Source organism: Myotis davidii, unplaced genomic scaffold, assembly GCF_000327345.1.
Source record: "Myotis davidii unplaced genomic scaffold, ASM32734v1 scaffold425, whole genome shotgun sequence".
In the NCBI taxonomy this organism is placed as follows: domain Eukaryota; kingdom Metazoa; phylum Chordata; class Mammalia; order Chiroptera; family Vespertilionidae; genus Myotis; species Myotis davidii.
In genome coordinates, this window is record NW_006296413.1 from 2,282,853 (window position 1) to 2,299,887 (window position 17,035).

The 17,035-nt window shown below is 51.1% G+C and overlaps 2 protein-coding genes across 3 annotated transcripts in view; both read left to right on the forward strand.

Annotated features, from left to right (window-relative positions):
- CLCF1 (cardiotrophin-like cytokine factor 1) overlaps nt 1-2,302 on the forward strand; it is a 4,864-nt gene extending 2,562 nt beyond the window's left edge. Inside the window, exon 2 of the mRNA XM_006771508.2 lies at nt 851-2,302. Within this exon, the coding sequence (XP_006771571.1) occupies nt 851-1,345 (495 nt within the window). The 3' untranslated portion in view covers nt 1,346-2,302. The remainder of the gene's footprint in view (nt 1-850) is intronic.
- Nucleotides 2,303-9,721: 7,419 nt separating this feature from the next.
- POLD4 (polymerase (DNA-directed), delta 4, accessory subunit) lies at nt 9,722-11,751 on the forward strand. 2 transcript variants are annotated; one of them, XM_006771509.1, is made up of 4 exons: nt 9,722-10,039; nt 10,284-10,373; nt 10,588-10,658; nt 11,278-11,751. In XM_006771509.1, the coding sequence occupies exons 1-4, from the start codon at nt 9,943-9,945 to the stop codon at nt 11,467-11,469; spliced, it is 450 nt and encodes a 149-aa protein (XP_006771572.1). In that variant the 5' UTR covers nt 9,722-9,942; the 3' UTR covers nt 11,470-11,751. The 2 variants fall into 2 exon arrangements, with proteins under 2 accessions (XP_006771572.1, XP_006771573.1); XM_006771510.2 differs by having other exon boundaries at nt 9,725-10,039; nt 10,588-10,699; nt 11,278-11,398.
- Nucleotides 11,752-17,035: the final 5,284 nt, after the last annotated feature.

The following is a 17,035-nucleotide window of genomic DNA, read 5'->3' on the forward strand; positions in this document are numbered from 1 at the left end:
CTGCCTCAGTTTCTTCCTTCTGCAGTCCTGCTTCCATGGGCTGAGCCCTTCCTTGGAGGTTCGTGTGTACCTCTGTCCTCAGCCCTTCAGCTGGTGGGACTGAGCAAATGGTTCTGATGCCCACAGGCCCCTCTGCCTTTCGACCTGCTTTTCCTGTCCAGGAAACCTTTGCTTGACTCTGCTACCCGCTTTAGTTCCCGACCCTTTTTCTCTCCTGGCGTTCCCTGCCAAATTTTTTGAAGGAGTGGTCTACACCCTCTGCCTCCACTTCCTCTCCACCCACTCACGCTTTAACCCCCTGCGATCTGGCTTCCAGGCCACTGAAACGGTTCTCTCCAAGGTTGTCAGGCACCTCCTTTGCCAAACCCAACAGTATTTTCTAAGGCTCATTCCCCTTGCTCTCTGTTTTACAGCCACACTGTTGAGCACTGCTGCCTTCTTGAACTCTTCTTGGCTCTGCACTCTCGGTCCACCTTCTACCTCTGCAGCCTGGCCTCCTGGGTCCCCATCGCTCCTCTTCCTATTCTGCCCTGCTCCCGGTGGGCCCTCCCCAGAGGCTTGCACACACAGCCGATCAGCGAGTCCTCCCTGAGTATCTGCTCCTCAATTTTCCTCATTCTACACCTCTCCATAGAGAGCTCAGTACCCTCATTGCTTCAACTGTCATCTCCATGCAAACGACATCCATGGAGAAACTTAGGGTTGGCCTGTGAACAGAGAGATCTAGCATGGAGTTGGGGCCAGTGTCGGGGGACACAGGAAATAGACTCTTTGGGGACAGATATCTCCTGGTGGTGGCAAGCTGGCTGCTTTGCCCTCCTCCTTCCCCATCGCCCTCTCCTTTCCACAGCTGAACTACCTGGGCCCCCCTTTCAACGAGCCTGACTTCAACCCACCTCGGCTGGGGGCAGAGACTCTACCCAGGGCCACTGTCAACTTGGAAGTTTGGCGAAGCCTCAATGACAAACTGCGGCTGACCCAGAACTACGAGGCCTATAGCCACCTCCTGTGCCACTTGCGTGGCCTCAACCGCCAGGCTGCTGCAGCTGAGCTGCGCCGAAGCCTGGCCCACTTCTGTACCAGCCTCCAGGGCCTGCTGGGCAGCATTGCGGGTGTCATGGCAGCTCTGGGCTACCCGCTGCCCCAGCCTCTGCCCGGGACTGAGCCCACCTGGGCCCCTGGCCCTGCCCACAGTGATTTCCTCCAAAAGATGGATGACTTCTGGCTGCTGAAGGAGCTGCAGACCTGGCTTTGGCGCTCAGCTAAGGACTTCAACCGGCTCAAGAAGAAGATGCAACCTCCAGCAGCTGCTGTCACCCTGCACCTGGGGACCCATGGCTTCTGATCTTTGACCTTTACCACCTCCTCTTTCCCCTCCCCTCTCCAACCCTGCTCCCACTCTGGGAGGGAGAAACCTGTGTGCCAACACTTGTTGAGCCAGGAGACAGAAGCTGTGAGCCTCTGGCCCTTCCCAGACTTGGAAGAGGGCATGATGCAATAAGACCCATCCCCTCCCTACTTCCCAAAGTGCTGCAGGTCTGGAGAAGAGGTGCAATAGGCCCCCTCCCATTTCTACAGGAAGTAATGCTCAAGGGAGCCCGAATTGGTTCGGGTCGGTGTAAAGCTCTCACAGCCTCCTGCTTCCTGCCAACCACTTGCCAGTGCCCAACCAGCCCCTTAAGCGGCACTTGCAGGAAGCATGCCTGTAGGGCAGGGAGGGGGCCACCGCAGCATGTGCCTTTCTGGGGTGAAGCCCTTCGCTGCCTCACTCTCCTTAGATGGGTGTTGCTCCCCTACCCCAATTAACTCCATACATTCAATTCAGGAAACAAGCACAGTGGCAAGTCCAAACAGGAAGAGATGGTATTAAAAATGGAAGAGGTGAGGTCTGCGTTGGAGGTAATACTGAAAGCAGAGGGGCAGGCACAGACTGGACCCTGGGGTCACCAAGGCACTTGTGGCACAGGGTGGCAACCAAAGGACCTTGTCTTGAATTTTCTTGCCAGCATCGTGGTGCCTCCTCTCTGCCCCCTTTTCCAGGGTATCTGTGGGTTGCCCAGCCTGGGGAGGGCAACCATAGCCACAGCCACAGGATTTCCTGAAAGTTTACATTGCAGTAGCATTTAGGGGTGTATGGGGCAGCTCCCCCAGGCCCTGCACCCCAGCCCCAACCACTCATGACTCTGTTTGTTGTATTAATATTTATTTATTTGGAGATGTTATTTATTAGATTATATTTATTGCAAATTTTCTATTCTTGTATTAACAAATAAAATGCTTGCCCCAGAAGCATCTCTGCTTGGCACTGCCCCTCCTCCCTGCTCTCATTACTGGTTTTCCTGGTCCTCCCCATGTCCCCTGGCTCCTGTGGCTGTGAGGAGAGCCCGGGAGCCCAAAGGTTAACTCAGATGCAAAGAGCTTGGGGAAGAGGCTCTCCCATGCTGTTGGGAAAGATGTGTACACAGCAGACTTCACTCCAGCTCTCCCCATCAACGCCATATTCCTTTAGTCCTCCCAAAAGCCTTATCTGTCACTACCTTCCTTCTCCCCGCCTTTGCTCAGTCCACCTCACCTCTCTGGGTTACTTTCATGGTCTCAGAGGTATGTCTCTGAAAAACAGTTTAGCTGTTCCTCTCATGCTCTTTCCAAGTAGTCAGCCCATGCATTCAGTCCTCAGTTTCCCCAGAACCTCTACCTGTAGCTGCCTTTGGGCTCCTTCTCCCCAGCAGTGACCCTCGCTTTCTCATTGCCCTTCATCTGCTAGGGAGGGCGACAGACCACAGCCAAGTCGTCAGCTGTGACTACTCCTTTCCAATGTAAGACAGATTAATGGGAAAGAGAAAAATTCATACTGGACTGCAAGTTAATAGGAGAGATGCTGTTTAAGGGGTGGTTTAAGCTCAAATTCCAGTTTCATAACCTATGAGCTAAATGACCTTGGATGAATCATTTAAAGCTCTCTATTCTCCAGTTTCCCCATCTGTAAAATGGGATATTAAATACAGCAGCAGCGATTAGTAAAACAGATTACTTGTGGCATATGGCGTGTCAACAATCTAGTGAAGAGCCGCTGGATAAATTAATGGGCTAACTGCTCCCAGGTAATACATGGATATTTTACAAGGGCCTCCTGGAGACATTACCCTAAGTGAAGGAAGTAACAAGTGATGGTGATGTCAATCAGTTGACAAATATTTTTAAATATATATATATATTATTGCAGAGAGGAAGGGAGAGGGCGAGAGGGACAGAAACATCAATGATGAGAGAACTGGCTCATCATTAATTGGCTGCCTCCTGCACATGCCCCACTGGGGATTGAGCCTGCAACCCAGGCATGTGCCCTGACCAGGAATCGAACCGTGACCTCCTGGTTCATAAGTAGATGCTCAACCGCTGAGCCACACTGGCCAGGCAGTTGATAAATATTTAAAAGACATTACCTGCCTATCACTGTGCTACTCGGTATAGGAAACATAAAAGAAGCCATTATGGAGCCTGTAATCTATTTGGGAAGAGAAGACCAGCTTACCTGAATCAATAAGGAACAAAAGCATACACGTGTCGTATGCACTGGGCGGTCCCCACAAGTACATGAACCACTGGAAAGGGAGAGGCCAGAGCTATTGGACTTGCGTGTGGGTGGGGCAAGCCAGGCTCTGCTGAATGTCCCTGAGTCACCTGGCCCAACTTGGAGGGAACATGCCCACCCTGCAGGGTCTGGGCTCTTCAGGGAGGGAAATCTGCCCAGGCATGGCCCTGCCTTCTGCCTAACAAGACAAGGAGAGGGCATCTGGGCTCTCTCCATGCAGGGGCAAAATGAGTAGCAGCTGTTATATGGAAGGCACCCAGCAAAGGGCTGTACAGAATACAGGGGGGAGAGAGGGATGTCCCACACTGCTGTACTGTGAGCTTTTGGGGGACAGATACCGAGTCTTCCCCATCTGTCTATCCCAGCACCCTGCTCAAGCTCCAGCCTCAAGATGGTGATCAATTAGTCTGTTGAACAAAACAACTTGTTACTTCCTTCCCTCCTCACAAATGCTAGAATCCAAGGTAGAATTTGATTAAGTTTAGAAAGACCCAGGGAAAATACTATGGACATCAAGGAAGAAGCAATTGCTCCCAGTTGGATGAGGACTCTGCTAGTCTGTGAGCCCCAGAAGGGAGGCAAGGATTGTCTGAGGTCACTGTGTATTTCCAGTGCCTTGCACACAGTAAGTGCTTTTGCATAAATAAAGAAGGTGGGATTTGACACCATTCTTGAAGGATGGGCAAAGCAAGGGATAGTTAAGTGTGTCCATCTCCCTTTAAAGCAGGAAGCATCTTGAAGGCAGGCTCTGTAATCTATTCATCTTTGCATTCCTACAGCATTTTAGCACAATGCCAAGCACAGATTAAAGTTCTCCATAATTTGATTTAAAGTGTGTCCAGACAATAATGTGCTAAAACTCAAGAGAGGAGAGTTTTAAGGAAGCTGCTGATTGACAGAGTCAGATGCCCCAGAAGAACTGAGAGAATATGGGCAAAATCCACTGGCATTGGTAAAATCAGGCAGTCGTTGGTGACCCTTGCAAAAGCAGTTAAGAGGCAGATACCAAACTGTGAGATTAAAGAAGGAGATGATAAGAAAGTAGAAGGGGTAAATATATTCCCTCAGAAGTGTGGTGGCAAACGGAATATCTAGAGATGGTAACAGAAGCATGGAAGGTTTTTTGTTTGTTTGTTTGGTTTTCTGTTGTTTTTTTAAGCAGAAGAGATCTAAACATGTCATTGCTGCCTGAGGAGTGGCAGTGGAAGGATGGAGAGACTTGGGGAATGGAATCACAGAAAAGCACAGGAAAATCAAAAGGGCAGCCACAAGGAACCAGGTAACATCAGCAAACACAGCTCTGTTGTCACCAACCATTTGGCATGGATTGTGACATTCCCTAGCAAGCGAGAGATGATGCCCAGAGGTAGGGACAGAGTGGAGAAAGGGCATTCCCCAAAGCTGAGGACTGGAAAGGCAGGAATGGCAGTGAACCATGGGGCAGTGAGTATGTGGGACTCTAGAAGGTTAGAAATTGTACTGTTGAGTGGCTATGTGCCTTACAGAGCACAGTGCAGGCAGGTAAGTAGCCACGGGGAATGGGAGCGAGACTGGGAGGAGAAGGGTGGATAAGTGCTGGAGTTCTCTCCAGCTAAGAATGCAGAGGGTGCACCCTAGGAGCAGGGTTAGGGAGGTGGACACAGAGGAAAACCCAGTCATAGAGGACATTTCATAGTTTGAGTTTTTGAACTTTCTTCCAAATAGCCCCCTACTGATGGTGTTGGCAGTGGGAGCCCCTCCTTAGGTTTTGGTACTATAGGTCAAGGGGCAGGTAGCTCCTGGTAAATGGCATGTTATCAGGCTTTTCTGTGAGTGGGTTTGTCATTCTCCATCCACAGCTGTTCCTGGAGAGGTGATGAGTTTTTATTGGTTATCCTAGGCTTGACCTCTTAAGTATGGTCTTATAGTCAGGGGCCCAGGGATCTAGAGGTCAACCTAAGAACTTAGAATACCTGAAGCCCTTCAGTGACATGGAGGGAGGGTGATGTCTCTAAAAGGTATCTGTTCCCAGGAAGCCTAGGGAAAGTGAGAGGGTGGGGGAGAGAAGGCCCTTCTCCCTGTCTTTTCCAGATATTACAGAGTGGATTAGAAATCTCATTTCCATCTAACACCCCTGTGTTTAAGATGGAGAACTGTCATATGGGTGGGGGGGGGGAGGACAATTTCCAGGGTCATAGGAGTGGGTACAGAAGAGGCTCAGACACAGGGTGGCAAAAGGGTAGTCACACCTTGCCAGTTGCCCACTTTTTGCAAAGACTGACCCGACATCCAGGACTTAGGGCCCCCTCAGTAAGTTAGGAGACTCATTCAAGCACTCATGTTACACACATACACTCACACACACACTCACCCACTTGCCACAGCCACCCCAAATGGGGAAGGGCCAAGGGAGGCCCTTGTTCTCCTGAACCTAGAGGGCAATGACCAGTGACGCAGGCCTGGCTGAATGCTCTGGTGCGTGGCTTCCTCTCAGCCCCTCCTTCTCTGGAGCCACAACTGCCCCTGCCTTTGTCACTTCAATTCCTGAGCTCCCTGACTCAGCCTGGTTCCCCCCATTTCCCAACAGTGGACAAAGCCCTTGTCAGTGGGGTGAGGGCTGGGGCAGTAAGAGAATACTGTGAGCTTTAGAACCAGAAATCCAGCCCTTTCCTCATCTCAACCTTCAGGGTCCCTCAGCCTCCATTCAGAGGTGTCCTCTAGGGCCCTCTCCAACTTGTCCTGATCTCCAAAGCTTGGCTGATGGGGTGGGAACCACGAGGACTTCCTCCCAGCTGGACAAAGTCTGACACCTGGTGGCCACAGTGAGGAATGGCTAGAAGGGCCCCTTTTCAAATCTCCCCAGAACTTTACAAGGAAGGCTGGCTAAGGTAAAAAGGGAGGTGATGAGAGGTTTGGAGTGGGTGGTTGGGACAGGACAAAAGAGACATCCAGTGGCAAAAAAAAACCCAGACCCAGGGGAAGCTTTGCCTTCTACCAGGCAAACCACCCCTTAAGTCCACTGGGCCAGAGAACCTGGAAGAACTGGAGGTGGGATGTCTGGGAGGGTCGTAAGGGACTAGGAGGAGCTGCCTGAAAGAATTTTGGCCCACAGGGTGGGGAATGGGGCCCAGGGTATATGAGTATGTGGGGGCTCTGGGTGGGTGGCAGGGCCTGAGGGCCTGAGGAAGGGGTGTGCTAGGGAGAGGGAAGGAGAGCGGGCAACGCCCCACAGCCCATTGGGCGCCAGGCAGCTGCTTCCCTCCCTCCCTCCACCTGCCCCCACCTTCCTAGCTCTAGCTGGCTTTCCCCACAAGCTCCATCATGAGCTGGGGGAAGGGAAGGGGCTCTTAGGGTGCATGCGCGGTGCTGAGGCCCCCCCATCCTGCCTCATTGTCTGAGCTAAGCCAGGTTTAATCCCCCTTCCCCTTGGAGCAGTCAGCGGTGGGCCTCAGCCCTCAGGAAGGTTCTGAGCTTCTGTTTCAGTTCTTTTCTCTCCTTTGCTTTTGAGTTCCTCCAAGAGGTTGGTCCTGACTATGAAGCAAGGGCCTTGAGTATTTCCAGGCCAAAGTACAAAGGTCACTCCTGCAAGTCCCATCACCAACCTTTGGGGGTTACGGCTGACACAGGAACTTAGGCCCTAGTCTCAGGAAATTCCCTAAAGGAGAGAGAATTTAGCCTCCAACTCAGACCTCTGGCCTGGCCTTCTAGCCTGAAGCCTGAACTGTGACAGGCCCCAGGCAGCAGCTTCGGGGATGGGCCAGGAGGCTGCCTGAATAGGGCAGGGGTTCAAGGAAGAAAGGTGATAGGGAGCAGACAAGGCTGGGGAAGTAAAGGAGGGCAGGTGAAAGTCCGGTCTAGTTGCCAGAACACCTTAAGGAGCCAGATGCCAAGTAAAGGAAAGATGCCAGTTGGACAGAGATGGTTCTACACCCCTGGGTGCCAACTCCTTCGAACCTTGGGAGCTTGATCCCATTGCTATCGACTAGGAGAGGAGGGCAACGCTGCCAGTGGAGAGTTCCTGCAAGCCAGTCCTCGGGTGCCTGCACTAGAGCTGACTGCCCTGACTCCCTTTTTTTTGGGGGGGGGGGTGCTGGTGAAGCTGAAGGCCAAGGGAGACATCTCCCAGGCTGGGTAGGGAGGCTAGAAGGGCCTGGGCCGGGCAGAGCTGGGGGCAGCTGGCAGGGATGACCCAGACAGTGTCCACAGAGCAGGTCAGGGTGCCAGAGGGGAGAGGGAATAGGCTGTAGGAACCACTGTGGCCACCCAGTGGCACACCCCATTTCACGCTCCCTGGGCGGTGGCAGGGCCTCACGGCTATCAGCTTTCAGGGGTGGGAGGGGCCAGGAATGAGGAGGGATCTGCCCCACCCATGGCTCCCTATTCCCTTAGGGCTTTGTGGGCTTAGGAGTTGGGTGCCATACACCTCTGGCAATGCCCCCTGGGAAGAGGGTCGTCAGTCCCACGGAGCTGGACACCATCATTCCTCCATAGAGTACTCAGTGCCTGACTGGACCCCACACCTAAACCCTTTGTAGGCCTGGTGGAGAGGGCCTCCCTGCTTCCCTCCCGACACAGCAGGGCCCCTCAATGTGGGCCCCACTTAGTCTATAATGCAGACAGGGGATTAGATCAGGCCCAGCCCAAACAATAAAGCAGGGAAGGGCCCTGCAGCTCTGTACAATGCGGCCCGAGCTCTCACTTCTGGACTCAGACATGGCCCATCCCCAAGGAAGTAGATGGGGAGAGCCAGGCGGGAGGAGGCCCCTGAGACATGCCTGCTCCTCTCCTCCCCTTCAGTGGTCCACTCTCTAGTGTTCTCACTTGTGCCCACCTCCCTCCTGTCACAGGGCACTCAGACTCCAGAGCAGACTTAGAAGGGGAAGGCAGTGCCCTGCGCAGGCCCTCGTACCCCTGAAGGGAAGAACTGGATGGGATCTCTAGAGGGTGATTAGAGCAGGGCTGGTCCCAGTGCCGATTCCCAGACTCCCACTGGCCAGCACTTTTGCCTGCTGCCAGGAAGTTGGTGAGGGGGAGGCGGGTGTAGGGGTGAGTCAGCGATGACAGGAGCCCATGGACAAAGGTCATGGGTGGAGAATTGAGAGGCACTGTTTATTCAGCTTGCCTCCTCCAGGAGGTCTTCCAGTGCTAAGCCAGCTCTGTGGTCCAACCCATCTCTGACCCACCCTTCCCCCCGTCTCCTGTTAGAAATGTTATCCTTGCCCGGACAACTTCTGAGTCCCATCTGCCTGCCCCTATAGCCTGTGAGCTCCAGAGAAGCACAGAGGGGCTATGATTTAACTGGGGCCCCACAATGTCTGTGACTATCAGTACTTCCTACTTTCAAGAACCATTTTACATCCATTTTAGTGGCATGAATCTGTGGGAAAGTGCTTAGGACGGTATTCGGCACACTGTAAGTGCCATATAAGTGTTAGGTTTTATTGTTGGTATTTTCTGCTCACACATTCACATTAGTGTGATACAGACATGCAGATTGTGCTGTGAAGAACTGGGGGTCCAAACACACTGTGGCCTCCTGCTCAGGATGGAATCTTCCTGACTAGCAGGGCCGCAGGAACCGGCTGTGGGACCCCAGGAGAGCCGACAAGGCAAACGCTTGCTTGGACCAAGGGTGGGCAGTATCTTTGGGCGCAGACTGTGAGAAAGGAGCTTTCCAGATCCATGGGCTTCTCCAGCCAGCTCTCCTGGGGCCAGTGGGGGTGGGGTGGGAGCAGGGAAGAGGGCTGGATTAGCCCAAACTCTCTTCGGACCTCCAGACCTGCCCCCACAACATGCTGTGGGCCAAAGAGGGCGGGGGAGGGAGTGGAAGGCTCCAGCTGGGCCCTGGGGAGTTACAAACCTGCCACGGGGATTAGTGAGGCTGAAAAGAACATTTGCCTAGGAAGGGAAAACGGGAAGTGAGAGCCTGAGGATAACGCTCTGTGAGTCCCCCGAGACCCACTGCGGGCCAATGGGGGGGCGCAGGAGGAGGTGGGGCAGTCTGGGGCATTTTGACAGGTCCCCCACCCCAGCCTCACCCCTTCTCCCCTAGAACACAGCTGCTGCAGCTGCCCCGCCCCCTGCCTGCGCCGTCTGCCATTGGCTGGAGTCGGGCCACGCCTCTCCGAGGCGGCCTGCCATTGGCTTAGGTCTTTGATGTTTGCGTGCTTGAGGGCTAGGGGAGAGACGTCATTCCCTGGAACCTGCGGACTTCCTCTCTGCTTGTCTGGTCCTTCTGTCTGCCGGTTGCTGGTCCCAGGCTCGCTCTCTGGCCCAGCCCTCTGTCATCTCAGCAGCTGTCTTTCTCGTGCCCGCTGGCCTGTCTCTCTCCTTCCCTGCAATCGCCTTCTCCGCCTGCCTGGGTGGCCGCCATGGGCCGGAAGCGGCTCATCACTGACTCCTACCCAGTAGTGAAGAGAAGGGAGGGCCCCGCTGGACACAGCAAGGGGGAGCTGGCAACAGAGCTAGGTCTTTGGGGTGTGGGGAGGGCAGAGGAGTGGACACGGAGGGACATGGGACGTGGGCGGATGTGGGCAATGCAAGGGGAAGTGAAGTATGTCCTCTACTTCCTACACCAGGCCTGGCAGCAGAAGACAGAGGCAGGGGGTGGTGAGGGCTGAGAAGCAGAGGGACAGCTGTGAGGGGAGGGGCGGGGAGCCAGCTCTGCAGGGTACAGTCCTGGGCAGGCCTGAGGAACAGCTTGTCGTTGCAGAGGAAGAGATCCAGCCCCTGAGCGTGGATGAAGTGGAGCTGGAGCTGCTGAGGCAGTTTGACCTGGCCTGGCAGTACGGGCCCTGCACAGGTGAGGACCACGCAAGCCCCAGAAGCACACGTTGGCACCAGACCTATCACCTACATCTCTCTGAAGCAATCCAAGCCCCTGCCTGTCCTTTTGGGCACTGTCTCCTGAGACTGGGGAGTATAGAGGCCCCTCCACACCCCTCCACACACATTCTCTAGCCTGGACTTTTCCCTGCCCACCATGAGGCCTCACTGTCTTCTTCCCACCCTGGCAGGGATCACAAGGCTGCAGCGCTGGCATCGGGCAGAGCAGATGGGCTTGGAGCCTCCCCCAGAAGTGTATCAGGTGCTACAAACCCACCCTGGAGATCCCCGCTTCCAGTTCAGGTCAGAGACAGACCAGGGAGGGCTTTCAGGGGGAGCCAGTCTTCTCCAGGCACCACCAGCCTGCTGATCCTGGGTGGGGGCTGCCCTGACCTGAGGGAGAAATGGATGCTGGCTTGGGAGTCTTTGCTGAGCAAGCAAGAAAGTTCTACAAGGTGCCTGGCTCAGGAGGGCAGAGGTTGCTTTAATGATTCTTTTAAATATATATATTGATTTCAGAGAGGAAGGGAGAGGGAGAGAGAGAGATAGAAACATAAATGGTGAGAGAGAATCATTGATTGGTGGCCTCCTGCACGCCCCCTACTAGGGATCAAGCCCACAACCTGGGCATGTGGTCTTGATCGGAACCGAACCCAGGGTAATGCTCTATTCACTGAGCCAAACCAGCTAGGGCACTTTAATAATTCTTATCTCTGAGGTAATGGTGGGGGAAGGGTATACCCAGGGCCCAAGGTACTATCTATTTAGTACCAAGGGGATGGCCAAGGACTACAGGCCATGGCCAAGAACTGGTGCTGGTGCAATCAGATCAAGGGACTTAATGACTCTCTGGTTTCTCTTCCCCCAATCCCCTCGCACAGTCTCTGGCATCTCTATCCCCTTTGAGGTCCCACCGAAGGTCTCCTGCTCGCTACCCAAGAACCTCAGGACACAGCAAGAGCCAGTTACTGCCTCTCAGCTCAGCCCTGCTGTGGAGGACGTTGCAGGAAGGAGTCTTGCAGAGAAGAAAAGAGACTAAATCTGGAAGTCTCCATGCTCAGCCCTCCATCTAACCAGCAGAGCCCCTCTGAGAGCCGAGGAGCACTTCCTGCATTGGTGGTGGTCTCTGAGGACAAGGACCTGGACACGACCATTCTGATGCCTGCCATTCACCTCCTTGACCTGAACACTGTGATCCTGGGGATGCTGTAGAATTTAGGCACAGTCTTGGCAGAACAGACTTAGCAGACGTACTTCCTGCCTAGGGCTAGGAATCTGAGGATAGGACTGGCTAAGCTTACAGGGCAAGGGGTTCACTAATGCTTATCAATAAATAACACAGCCTGGCACCCTAACCTCCTGTTCCTTAATGTGGCTCTACTTGCGTTGGCATCACCCAGCAAGTTGATACGTGGGAGAGAGCCAGCACCGGCTTTTTTTTACAAGGTGCATGTACCTCCTTCCACTGCCTAACAGACCTGAGAGAGGGGAAAGACACCTCAGAAGACCAACGGACAAATCCTCCCCAGAGCTTAGCGGCCTCCGGTGCCCCCTGGTGGTGCACAGGGAAAGTACTGTTTAGTCACCTGCATTGACCAACCGGAGAAAACCTGTAAGACCAGCCACCTAGCCTGTGCAGTGTTCTCCACCTCCGGAAAATGGGTCCTTTGTCAGAGGAGCATCCATGGGGCCGAACCATGGTTCATAAAGCCAGACAGACTTATACCTGGGGCGTTCCAAGCAGGGTTGGGGAGGGCGGTTTCAACCCGCAGGAGCTCCTCAGAGATGGCCATCATGTGAGGGGCTTTGGTAGGGAACTGGACAGTGTTGGGGATAGAAGAGAACTGGCTGGAGCAACGTTTAAGGAACCCTGGGACAGTATGACATGGAGAATGTCATCAGTACTCACATAGGTGTCACCTTCATTTGCTGTACCAGCCCTCCATCCTGGGGCAGATAGAAATAGCTCTAGGGACTCCTTGGAAACAGGCCTAGAGAACAACCAAATGGTCTTTTTAGCCCCCATTCATTGAGCACTGATCATGAGAGGGTTTGCAGCAAAGGAAGCTGAGGAGTGGCAAGACTGGAGAAAATAAGGAGGGGGTAGGGTCTAGGAGGCCTGGGCAGAATGCTTCAAGGTCTCATATGGCAAAAGAAGCCTGGGAGCAGCAGGCTGGACTTGCAATGCAGAGGTCACTGGAGATAAGCAGTTTCCATGGAGTAATGAGGATAGGAGTGTGCCTGGGGCGGGCTCAGAGGGGATGTCAGAAATGCAAACAGGGAGTATGCCAACTCTTTCATGACTTTTTGACTATAAGGAGAGCAGGGAAATAGAGTAGTAACTAGAAGGGGATGTGGCACCAAGAGAGGATTTTTATTTATTGTTTTGTTTTGTCTTTTGTTTTAGATAGAGTGATATTACAGCATAGTTACATGATCTAATAGGGAGGGACACTGACTGGGCAGTTTATGAGTGAGGGTTTTTGCGAAGGTGAGAAGGGCCAGGAAGAGGTGGCCTTAGATAGGAACACACTGTGGCAGGAAAGGAGGCAGAGGCTGTGAGACTACACAGGAGGCGGGTACAGTTAGGAGTGGGAACATTGGAGAATCAGATGTTTGCTGAGAGCCTAGCACGCGGGAGGGATCTGATGTTTACCAAGTGCCATCATGTCTTCTATTGTGCTGAATGCTGCACATACTTAACCTAGCTGACTCGTTAGAACACCTTCATTGGGGTAAGTATCATTCGTGTTGTACAGGTAAGGGGACTGAAGCTGACAAGAGAAGTGAGTTGCTCAGTCAGTAAAGCCCAGGGTCCAGTTCGCAGCAGTTCTCTCTTCCCTCTCATTTACTCTGCACCTGCACTCTGCCTGCCCTGTGCTCTAGGTACTCAGGATGCTGTTGAAGAGATCAGACCTATGCATGTAGAAAGTTGAAAAACCAACGTGATATACTGGTACAAGTGCTACCACGGGGCAAGTAGGAGTGGAACAGATACGAATTCTCAGGAAGGCAAGGCCACCACCTGTTAAAGTGACCCTCACTGCAAGGGTCCTAGCACAAGGACTGCCACCTCTGCTGCATTGGAATTACCCCTGCTTTACCTCATGCACACTAGCCCCTTCTACTCAGACATGCTTCTCAGACCTTTTCACTGCAGAATGAATACAGGCTCCCCACTAGGGCTGGGTGGTGGCCCAAGACCCCTCCACTCTGAATATTCTTAGTTGTGTGTTTGATCTTAAAAACCTTTGGTCAATTTCGCATTCTACTCCATGATATGTCTGGACATAAAGATGAATAAATTTACCTATCAAGTAAAATGAACTCTCCAGAAAGATGCACCATGTGTGGCCTACGGCTGGCTTCATACACCCTGACATGCCACAACCACTACCCAGCCCAGGCTGAGCAGCATGGCAGGCAGAAAGCACCAAACAAACAAGCGTTTACCAGAAGGAAATGGGAGATAAGAGCCCTTGCAGGGTGAGTGAGAGTCAGCCAGCAGATGGAGAGCCTGGACTGAGCAAAGGCAACTATGAGAGGTGGACGTGTGCACCCGGGGAGAGGTGTGCAGACCGCAGCATGTGCTCTGTTCAGATCAGCGCAATAAAAAATTAGCACTTCAGTGCTTATTATGCATCCAGCATTGTTCTAAATGCCTCTAATCCTCACTATAACCCTAGAAATGAATGTAAAATTTTTATAAAGTGATTTTAAAGAAAAAATTCAGGCACACAGAGAGGTTAAGTACTTACCCAGGGTCATTCTGCATGTCAGTGTCAAGAATAAAATATGATCCCAGAGCCCAGCTTCAGAGATTCCACTTATATCATGTGGAATAATGCCAGTGAGATGGGTTGGGACCAAATACAGGGGCTTGAGCTTGAGGAGTTGGACTTATGTATGGTGATGAGAGCTCTTGAAGGTTTTTGAGCAGGAGAGAGAGAAGATACAAACAATCATTCTGGAGAATCTGTCTGGCCAGATATGAAAGAAAGACTAAAGGGGAAAGAGGAAGAAACTACAGGCAGGAAGACCACAAGGCATGGGCACTGAGGCCCTGGATTAGTGGACAGAATGGAAAGAACAAACAGCTAAAGAGACGTTGCAAGTAAAGTTGGCAAAACTTGTGTTTGGGAAAGGAAGAATGGGGAGGAGGCATCAAACGTGACTCAGGTTTGAGCTTGGGTGGGTGAGAGAATACTGATGCCACAGGCAGAGAAATGGAAACTGGGAGGCTCAATTTCATGCATGTTTAGTTTGAGATGATGACAGGACACCCAAATGGAAACATCTAGTGGACAATGAAAACATAGAGGTCAAGTCTAGCAGTCAGGTCTGGAGAGAATGTGGTATTCAGAGGACAGAAGGGAATCACATGCATAGAACTGACACTTGAGCCCATGAGCACGAATGAATTCTCTAAGAGAATAAAGAGAGACAGGGAGAGGGGGCAAAGACAGGACCAAAGATGGCCTTGGGAAAATTCTCTCCAGAAGGTGGAAGGCCAGCAATTGGGAGAGAGGAGCATCGGAGTGGCGGGAGAGTCAGGTAGAACAGTGTCTGGGAGGTTCCCAAGAACTTTGCAAGTGATAGCGAGTAGTGTGATGCTGCTGAGATGTCAAAGAAGATATTAGGAAGAGATGGAAACACTACAGGATGGCTTGCCCTAATTCTGTCCGCATTTTGTAGTTCTCTCTGCATTCCAAGCAGACATAGTAACTAACAGTGCCACAGACATCAATGAAGGCTATACTGATTCATTCTTAATTAACTCAGGTGTGGCTATATTTATCCATGCTCAAACTTAGATAAAAACGCTAGTAGTGTGAAGGCTTATGGAACTAATTTACCAAGAAACTCAAGTGAACCAAGGAAAGAAACACATTTCTGAATTATTCTAGAAGTAAAGTCACAGCAGTGCCAGTTGGAGGCGAATTTGAGTAACACTACCTCTAGGACTTACGGAATCCTTAACATGCTTGCTACTTTTCTCTGCAGGTAGGTCTCCAGTTCATCTACTTTAGTCCTAAACTAGAAAACAACTTTGTGCCAATTGTGGCAAATATAAATTATTAGAACCCCAGCCACCAAGCTCCAAGAGCTAACTAGAGTGCATGCATGTGTGTGTGTGTGTGTGTGTGTGTGTGTGTGTGTGTGTGTGTGAGAGAGAGAGAGAGAGAGAGAGAGAGAGAGAGAGAGAGAGAGAGAAAATGTGCAGGTGAATTTCAAATGCTGTCACATGACAGTTGTGAACTTGGCACTGTGGGAACTCAGACTTCCTGAAGATGGCCCTTTACCCGAGGACAAGTACTAGTAGGTCCTGCAAGTCCTACCCTTGATGTCATGCTTTTTCTCTGCGCTGCCTTCCTTAAGAAGAGTTCAGGATTCCTCTTTTGCTCCCCGTGGTAACCTGTTATATTTTATTATCACACATTACATCTCTACAGCAATACATTTCATTGTCTCCACTGCTAGAGAGTATTTTATCCTTGTCTGTGTGTACCTAGCACAGGGTCAGCTATATAACAAGCACTCAAACTTCACTCATACCTTCTATTTGGTCTGTTGATCTTGTCCAGCCTGTGAGAATCATTTATGTACCAATAGTGAAGGCAAGTCCTAAACTCTAGTGAAATCTGGCCTCTAAGTCAGTTCTCCTGAGAGTTATTTGGACTTCGTAGCTGGAGCCATTTTTCCCTAGTACCTTCTCAGCAAGGAAGGCATCAAAGCTGTCAACTTCAGAAGCAGGCTCCTTTTCATTTCCTGTTCCGAAACCTGTGGTCCCACCGGGCCAGTCTGCTGAGTGCTCATCTGAGGTCCTCTCAGATGCAGAGTAGACACAATCCTCATATCCAGCATGCAGAGGGCCATCCAGCCCACTTCTTGACATGCTTTCTGAACCATGGCTGCCCATGCTCCTACTATTATAGTCCCACAATGATGGGGTGTAAACTGGTACAACTGCAAGAATGTCCATTTAGCAATATTTACCAAAATTACAAATGCAGGTATCGCTTTCAGTCCATATGTAGAAATTTATCCTACAGATACACGTGTGTGTGTGTGTGTGTGTGTGTGTGTGTACAATAACGTATATAAGGTTATTTATTATAGCACTGTTTGCTATAAATAGCCTAAATGTCTATCTAAGAGGAACCAGTAAAATAAGCTATAGCAAACAACAGAAACTGTACTGTGAAAAAGTTCAAGAAAACTCTTTAAGTATTGGTATAGGTAGAATGATCTCTAAAATATATAATTAATTGGGGGGAAAAGGATTTACAAAAAGAATGAATTTTGAAGTATGTAACTATATTACCTATTTAATCAGTGAGGAAAAAAGTCTTACCATGTCCATTTAATACATTTAAAAATATTAAAAATAATACAGGACCTGGTTGGGTATCTCAGTTGGTTAGAGCATTGTCCTGATACACCAAGGTTGCAGGATGAATCTCTGGTCAGGGCACATACAAGAATCAACCAATGAATGCATAAATAAGTGGAACAACAAAATGATCTATCTCTCTCTCTCTCTCTCTCTCTCTCATCAATAAATATAAGATTTTTTTAAGAAAATGTATTAGAAATGGAGATAGAAAACATAAAAAGGAATTAATCAGTCAGAAATGA

Bases quoted from the DNA above. Each gene is read 5' to 3' on its own strand.
- POLD4 (XM_006771509.1), top strand. From the start codon at position 9,943: ATGGGCCGGAAGCGGCTCATCACTGACTCCTACCCAGTAGTGAAGAGA. The intron at 10,040-10,283 runs GTCTTTGGGGTG...TTGTCGTTGCAG, and splicing joins GGAGCTGGCAACAGAGCTAG to AGGAAGAGATCCAGCCCCTG. The intron at 10,659-11,277 runs GTGCTACAAACC...CCCCTCGCACAG, and splicing joins CTCCCCCAGAAGTGTATCAG to TCTCTGGCATCTCTATCCCC.